Source organism: Amblyomma mixtum, chromosome 3, assembly GCF_055824585.1.
Source record: "Amblyomma mixtum isolate Tamu chromosome 3, ASM5582458v1, whole genome shotgun sequence".
NCBI classification, from domain to species: Eukaryota; Metazoa; Arthropoda; class Arachnida; order Ixodida; family Ixodidae; genus Amblyomma; species Amblyomma mixtum.
In genome coordinates, this window is record NC_143014.1 from 314,064,259 (window position 1) to 314,072,856 (window position 8,598).

Genomic DNA, 8,598 nt, shown 5'->3' on the forward strand with positions numbered 1-8,598 from the left:
ACTCCTCGCAAGGCGAGCACATTGCACATGGTGCGGATACAAGGTATACCAAACCCACCCATGTGCGATGGAAGGCGCATGAACATTCGTGACACAAGTTCGGTTTTGCCCGCCCAAACGAAAGAGCCACAGGCCGAGGTTAGCCTGCGAGCAAACGTGCGCGGTAGGTTTGCGACGCGGGCGACAAAAAAACATGCGGCTAGGATTGTAGACTTAACTATGTAGCAGCGCTCTGCCATTGAAAGGCGGAAAGTTGACGCCACCGAGAGGCGTTTCTCAGCATTCGTGCGGAGGTTAGTCCAGGCCGCCGCAGAGTATCCCGTATCACTTTCCTTATATTATCATCACCGCACACGGCGTAAAATGGGCCATTGACCGTTTGCCGTTCAAGACCAGTCCAGGACCCGATGGCATCAGTGCTAAACTTTTAAAACTAAGCAGTCATTTCTCAGCACAGATACTTTCACTAATATTCCAACAATCACTCGATTCTGGATGCATACCCGAAGACTGGAAAACAGCTCATGTTCTGCCAATACATAAATCTGGTGATAACACTGTCTTCAGTAACTACCGACCTATCTCGCTAACATCAGTTAGTTGCAAACTTCTTGAACATATTCTATACACTCACATTATGGCCCATCTCAATCAAAATAATTTGCTTGCAAAGAACCAGCATGGTTTTCGCCCAAAGCTTTCATGCCAAACACAGCTTCATGAGTTGGTAACTGACCTTCATAATTCATGACACCTTTCTCATTATGTAGATGGTATTTTTGTTAGTTAGTTAGTTATATTGATTTTTATGGCGCAAAAGCAACTGAGGCTATGATGCGCCAAACACAAGGTTAGAGTTTTTGTTAATGGTGAAGCTTTTTTAAAAATACTTAGAGTTTGTTTAAAACGTTGGCTTCCTTGAGAAACCTAAAAATACCTGAAATGTCAACCAGTGCTTGATCACCTGAGAGTAGCATGGGGTGTAATGGGATGCTTTCCCTGTAAAATGTTTTGAAATATTTCTTTCTTAGTTCTTCTAGTTTTATGCATGAAATTAAAATGTGGTTCACTGTGAGTTCAGCACCACACATTTCACAGAGAGGTTTCTTTTGTTTGGCTAGCAGAAAGTTGTGCGTGAGGTGGGTGTGTCCAATGCGGAGCCGACATAAAATAACTTCGGTAAAACGTTCTTGATGCCTACATGATTGCCATTCCCCTAAAATTGGCTTCACAGAATGTAATTTGTTGTTTACGTGATCTTGCCATGCGGCCTGCCACTTATTTCTGAGTTTACTGTTGATAAACTTTAAGCAATCCCTGTGCGGTATGTTCACTTGCTTTATTTGGCCATTCCGGGCTTGTGCAGCGCATACATCTGCTTTCTCATTACCTACGATTCCAACATGGCTAGGAACCCAGCAGAATTTAATGTTATGTTTTTGTTTTGTGATTTTAACAATGTTATGTATGATGTTACCTATTATGGGTTCAGCAGCATTTCTGGAGTGCAGTGCTTTGAGCATACTCAGGGAATCGGTGTAAATGATGCTATTTTTGATATTTTCTCTTACTATTTTTTCCACAGCTACAAAGATGGCATAACACTCAGCAGTAAAAACCGATGCGCATTCTGGTAGTCGCATTATCTGTTTGTTTTTTCCTTGGATTACTGCACTTCCAACGTGACTTTCTGTTTTTGAGCCATCGGTATAAAATTGAATGTAAGTGTCATACTTTTCTTGTAGTGCAAAGAATTCCTGTAATATGTACTCATTTGGCGTTTGCTTTTTATCTAAATGTGTCATTGTGAGGTCACATACTGAAGGCAGGCTGTACCATGGTGGTAAATATTCATTCCTTTGTGCAATATTCGGTAGGGCATCTAGTACTGTTAGCTCTTCACATTTATCTTCAAAGCGCAGCAGTAATGGTCTGATAGAATGTGGTTTGTTGATGAATAATCTTTTAGATGGGCACTTGGTGACAACTGGATGGCAGAGATGTTTCGGAAGAGAACGGATTTTTAAGACATATGAGCATGTAAGGGCAATTCTTCGATCCTCAAGAGCGGCTTCATTAGTTTCGATGTAAAGGCTGGCTACTGGTGATGTTCTGTATGCTCCAGATGATAGGCGCAGACCAAGATTATGAATGGGGTCTAATCTTTTTAAGTAGGATGCTCTTGCCGAACCATATATTATGCACCCGTAGTCCAGCTTGGAGCGCACCAGAGAGCGATATATTTGTAAAAGGCTTGCTCTATCGGACCCCCACCGCTTCCGTGAGAGCACTTTTAAGATATTGAGGGCTTGAGAAGCTTTCTTTTTAAGGTTGTTAATGTGTGGTAGAAATGTGAGTTTCTTGTCGAAAGTTACGCCTAAAAATTTGTGTTCTTGTTTAATTGGTAGCGCAGTGTGATTCAAGTATAGATTGGGATCGACCTGTAGGCCTCGTCGCAATGAAAAAAGAACAGCTACTGTTTTTTGAGGAGAAAATTTAAACCCATTTCTGTCTGCCCAAGCACCTAGTTTATTTAGTGTGATTTGTATTCGTCTCTCACAGGTTGATATGCTAGAGGACGTGCATGCTATTTGTAGGTCATCTACATAAACTGAATACATTATGGACTTGGGTATTACTTTAGCTAAGGAATTCATTTTTACTATGAAGAGTGTCGTGCTTAGAATGCACCCCTGGTGTACGCCGTTCTCTTGGGTGAAAGTCATGGAGAGAGTTGCTCCTAGGCGGACTCGGAATGTGCGGTTAGCCAGGAAGTCGTTCAAGCATTTCAACATCCTGCCGCGGATACCTAGCTCTGCTAGGTCACGGAGGATGCCGAACTTCCACGTAGTATCGTAGGCCTTCTCCAAGTCGAAGAAGACCCCAATACAGTGCTGCTTGTGGATGAACGCCTCCCGGATGGTGTTTTCTAGACGGACAAGGTGATCTGTGGTCGAACATGCTTTTTTAAACCCACATTGGTGTGTATCTAGTAGTTGCCGAGATTCAAGTATGAAGGTCAATCTAATGTTTATTACACTTTCGAAAGATTTAGCAATGCAGCTGGTGAGGGCTATTGGTCTGTAACTGCTAGGACTTGTTGGTGGTTTTCCGGGTTTGAGAAAAGGTATTATGACTGCTTTGTTTCCACTCGTCAGGTATATTTCCAGTTATCCAGATTTTATTTAAGAATTTTAACAGTGCCTCTACAGCAGCCTCGGAGAGATGTGCAAGCATAGCGTAATGCACGTTGTCTGGTCCCGGTGCTGTCTTTTTGCCAGAAGATAGTACCTTATTTAATTCTTGTAGTGTGAGAGGCTGGTTATAATCCTCATCAACACCTGCTCCAGATGGAAATTTTTGTTTTTCAGCTATTGCTTTGTGTTTCTGAAATGTGTTTGTGTAGTTGGATGAGCTTGAGATCTCAGCAAAATGCTCGCCCAGTATGTTGGCCTGTTCTTCTAAAGATGTTTGTGTCCCGGGTGCTGTCAAGAGAGGAAGTGTGAAAGGGGTATGGTCACCAGTAAATTTACGAACTTTTTCCCACATTTTCTTTGATGTTATTGAACTATTTATTGAGGAGACATATTTCTGCCAAGAGGTTTTCTCTGCATTTCTTCGCACATACCGCGCTCTGGCTTTTGCCTTCTTAAAGGTAAGTAGGTTCTCTGCTGTGGGATATCGACGCAGAGCGCTCCAGGCTTTGTTTTGTTTGACATGTTTACGCAAAAGGCGTACTGGCGCTAAAAAACGAAGACAACACACACAACAGGACAGGACTGTCGCCAACTTCCAACTAGTTTATTCACAGAAAAAACCACTTAAGAACCACACTGCATGCAAAAAGATACAGACAAACCAGAAACAAGGGGTGATTTAACAAAGATGCACGTGCCAAACGGGCCAAAGGAATGATTATAACGCTGCAAGAGACCCACTCAGAAACCTAATCTCCATCTGTGTCATTGTCAGAAGAAGAGATTAGGTTTCTGAGTGGGTCTCTTGCAGCGTTATAATCATTCCTTTGGTCCGTTTGGCACGTGCATCTTTGTTAAATCACCCCTTGTTTCTGGTTTGTCTGTATCTTTTTGCATGCAGTGTGGTTCTTAAGTGGTTTTTTCTGTGAATAAACTAGTTGGAAGTTGGCGCCAGTCCTGTCCTGTTGTGTGTGTTGTCTTCGTTTTTTAGCGCCAGTACGCCTTTTGCGTAAACATGTCATGCTACAACCAACTAGCTCAAAACAAAGTATTGCTGGAACGTATTTGTTTTGTTGTTTTTTTGCTAATGTGCATTCTTTTGTCCACCACACTTTGTGTTTCTTTTGTGCAAGTCCTGTTGTTTGTGGTATAGCGAGTGTTGCGGCCGATATTATGCATTCAGTAAACTTCTCATTAATTTCATCTGTGCTAAGGTCGTCACAAAATTCCTTTTCCAGAGTGGCACTTTTTGTAAAAAGTGACCAGTCGGCGAGCTGAATTGTCCAGCGCCGTGGCCTTGTGGGGATGATTGGAGTGGACGATGAGAGCCTGATGACGGTAGGTAAGTGATCGCTGCCCATGGGGTCATTTAAAACATCCCATTTAAAATCGTTAAAAAGTAATGGTGATGCGAAAGCTAAATCGAGAGAGCTCATTTTTGCTGAGCTTGGACAGCAATATGTGGCTTTTCCCGTATTTAAAAGACAGATATTATTTGAGAGGATAAAATCTTCGATTATTTGGCCCCTCGAGTCACAGCGTTCGCTTCCCCAGAACGGTGAGTGAGCATTAAAATCGCCAACTACCAGGAATGGCTCCGGTAGTTCATTTATCAAGCCTTCTAAATCTTGTATTGTTAATGTCATGTGCGGGGGAAGATATAGAGAACATATAGTTATGGTTTTGTAGCTCACGACGCTAACCGCAACCGCTTCCAGTTTTGTGTTAAGATTGATTTTTTTAGCAGGGACGCCGCTCTGAGTGACGATTGCGACGCCTCCTGAGAGTCTGTTAGCATGCTCGCGATCACGTCGGAATGTTTGATAATGTCTCAGGATATTCGTATGTTGTGGACCGAGGTTGGTTTCCTGAAGACATAAAGCTACAGGAAACATTGAGCCAAGAAAATGTGTGATATCATTGTAATTCCTGAGCAATCCTCTACAGTTCCATTGAAGTAGGAAAGTCATGTTTATATTTTTGAGTGAGGATTGAAGGGATTTACTTGTTTTCTGGGCCCGTTATTGGGGTCCTGTCTATTCTTCGCTCAAGAGAGCGGTTCCGCCGCTGCAAAGCGGGCGGATCGGGAGTTACCTCCATCACCTCACTAGAGGTGCTGGTGGACCGCGGGGAAGCCGCGGATGTGTTAGTGTCAGGCCTCCCCCGACGGGGGGAAGTCCTGCTGGGTGCCGACCCCTGAGCCGGCGCTCCCTGCTTTGGGGATGGCAGAGCAGCATTCGCTGTCTCTGCCTGGGGCGCAGACGGCTCTGCCATAGCCTCGGTGGAAGTGGCCTGGGCAGATGCCGGAGTGCTGTGTGGTGTGCCGCCCCTGCGCACCACATCAGCAAAGTTTGTTTTTGTGGAAAAGTTGAAGCTGTTCTTTGCGTAAAAGAGTCTTCGCGCTTCCTTAAATGTGATGTTCTGTTTGGTTTTCATTGTAACGATTTCTTTCTCATTTTTCCACGAGGGACACGACCTTGAATAGGCGGGATGATCGCCTTCACAGTTTGCGCAGCGAAGTGCTGCTCCTTGACAGTTGTCGGAAGCGTGTTCTTTTGAGGCACATTTAGCGCAAGTTTCGCGGCCACGGCAGCTTTGAGATCCATGACCGTACCTCTGACATTTGAAACACCGGCGTGGATTTGGGATATAATGCTTGACATTTATTTTGAGGTAGCCTGCTTCTATGGATTCTGGGAGTGTGCTCGAGTTGAAAGTCAGTACTAAGTGCTTTGTAGGTATCTCTTTGTTGTCTTTCCTTATTTTGATTCGATATACACTTACAACATTCTGTTCTCTGAGGCCATCAAGCATTTCTTCCTCGGTCAAGTCAATGAAATCTGATTCAGATATCACACCACGGACGGTGTTGAGAGATCGGTGTGCTGTGATTGATACAGGGATTTCCCCGATGGATACTAGGTTGGAAAGTTTTGTATATTGGGCAATGTCTCTGAGTTCAAGGAGCAGGTCACCACTAGGCATTTTAGAGACTTTGTACCCGGGACCCAAGGCATCAGTTAGACTTTTTGACACTAAGAAAGGGGACATCATTCTTGCGGTTTTTTCCGTTTCTTCACAATGAAGAACGTGGAACTTTGGAAATGATTTTGGTTTTTGGAAAAACTCTGCGGTTGCTTCGTTCCGCCCTCTTTTGTGAGGGCGATCTGGTTTGGAAAAAGGGGGAGCCATGAAAAATATGTGTTGTTCGGCCATGGTGCCAGCCACCCACCATGGAGCCCAACGAGGGGAGGCGACAGGAACTCGCAAGCGAGCCCTGCCCACGCCAGCTGTACACCTTAACTATAACCTAATATGACTCAACTCGGGATAGTTGGTCACACACGGTTAACCCTCGCCGCCAGGAAAAAGAGGAAAAAAAAAGAAAATAGGAGGAGACAGGAGAGTTGTAAGAAAGAGAGAGGAAAGTGAAAGATAGAGGGGAGGACAGGAAAAGGCGACTGCCGATTTCCCCCGGTCGGGTCAGGCCGGAGGTGCCGTCTACAGGAAGCTGGGGCCAAAGTGGTGTGTTGCCTCCGCCGAGGGGCCTTAAGGGTCCAAACGCTCGGCATCGGCTCAACCACCAGGATCCCCTTTTCCCCGGACACGGCGATGCCACGCACGGCTAAGCGCGGAAGCTCGGGTCCGTGGTGACGCATTCTTCACCATCATCCCCCTGCGGGGATGTCCCTGCGGATGCTCGGGTTAACCCCGTGGTGTCGCCACTCACCAACGTCTGCATGCTGCAGACGCCTCCCTGCGGGGATAGATGGTATTTTTATTGATTTTTCAAAAGCCTTCGACAGTGTACCTCATAAACGACTAACACTGAAAATACGCAGCATCGAACTCGACGGCAATACAACCCGATGGCTTGAACAATTTTTAACAAATCGTTCTCAAGCGGTTAAATTAAATGACAATATTTCCAGCCTAACCCTTGTCAAGTCTGGCGTCCCTCAAGGCTCAGTAATAGGACCGCTTTTATTTTTAATATGTATTAACGATATAGCACTAAATATCAATTCGACAGTTCGCCTTTTTGCCGAGGACTGTGTAATTTACAGAGACATATCTAATCCTAACGACGTCATAGCTTTGCAATCTGACCTGAACAAGCTAACAGAGTGGTGCGGAAAATGGCAGATGCAAATAAATAGAGAAAAGACTAAACATTTGAAATTCACATCTGTTTCAAAATCGCAACCAAACACTTACCTAATAAATGACAGCATAGTAGACTCGGCTTCATCGGTTAAATACCTCGGCATTCTGCTAAATTCTAGCTTAACATGGACAGACCACATCGAAAATATTACATCTAAAGCACAAAGAAAACTTGGCTTTCTGAAGCGGCGCCTATATCTAGCCGACAGGGACACCAAGCTTCAAGCATTCAATTCTTTTGTTCGCCCTTCACTGGAGTATGCGTCAATCATTTGGCATCCCTACCAAACCACCCTCACCAATATGCTTGAAGCCGTCCAGAATAAAGCCGCGCGATTCATCTTATCATCGTACTCGAGATTTCAGAGCGTTTCATCTTTGAAGCAAGAGCTCACCATGCCGCCCCTCGCAATGCGCGGAAAATTTGCCAGATTATCTTTTTTTCACACTCTCTTTCACAGAAGTACATCATTTGCCCGGTCGCACATCTTACCGCCACCTCATACTTCACGCCGCACCGATCATATCTACAAAGTTAACCCCATCTTCGCTCGTACAGAAAAGTACAAGAATTCGCCTTTAACCTTGTCAATAAAAGAATGGAATGAGTTGCCCTCCAGTATCGCTACCATAACCCAGTTTTCATTATTTAAATCGGAATTGCTAACATATCTGGAATCCCAGCGCGTTCAGTAACCAGATCTGCTTTTATATCACTTACTTGCAACTAGTAGGTTCTCTTTCTTTGTTATTTGTGCATTTTTTGTAACAGTTTTTACGTTGTGTGCTTTTTTGCCTGTGAAAATTGTGCTCTGATTTGTCCCCCCCTATGTAATGCCCCCAGTGGGCCCTTAGGGTATTTGAATAAATAAATAAATAAATATCATCGGGTAGCGCATGCGGTAAGCCAAAGAAGTTTGAGGTCAAATCAACAAACATTTCAGACACCTCATGTTGAACCGAATAAAACGTTTGGTTGGTTGGTTGGTTTATGGGGTTTAACGTCCCAAAGCGACTGAGGCTATGAGAGACGCCGTAGTGAAGGGCTCCGGAAATTTCGACCACCTGGGGTTCTTTAACGTGCACTGACATCGCACAGTACACGGGCCTCTAGAATTTCTCCTCCAAAGAAATTCCAGCCGCTGCGGCCGGGATCGAACCCGCGTCTTTCGGGTCAGCAGCCGAGCACCATAGCCACTGAGCCACCGCGGCGGCGAATAAAACGTTTGGCCAG

The 8,598-nt window shown here is 44.7% G+C and overlaps 1 protein-coding gene across 1 annotated transcript; it reads right to left on the reverse strand.

Moving 5' to 3' along the window:
• Window positions 1-4,492: 4,492 nt before the first annotated feature.
• On the reverse strand, window positions 4,493-7,468 carry LOC149355658 (uncharacterized). Its single transcript, XM_089576154.1, has 2 exons — window positions 7,416-7,468; window positions 4,493-6,474 (listed from the first exon to the last, which is right to left on the reverse strand). Exons 1-2 carry the CDS (start codon window positions 7,466-7,468, stop codon window positions 5,199-5,201), a joined length of 1,329 nt encoding a protein of 442 aa, XP_089432280.1. The 3' UTR covers window positions 4,493-5,198.
• Window positions 7,469-8,598: the final 1,130 nt, after the last annotated feature.

Bases quoted from the DNA above. Each gene is read 5' to 3' on its own strand.
- LOC149355658 (XM_089576154.1), bottom strand. From the start codon at position 7,468: ATGCCGAGGTATTTAACCGATGAAGCCGAGTCTACTATGCTGTCATTT. The intron at 6,475-7,415 runs GTAAGTGTTTGG...TGGCGTGGGCAG, and splicing joins ACTATGCTGTCATTTATTAG to GGCTCGCTTGCGAGTTCCTG.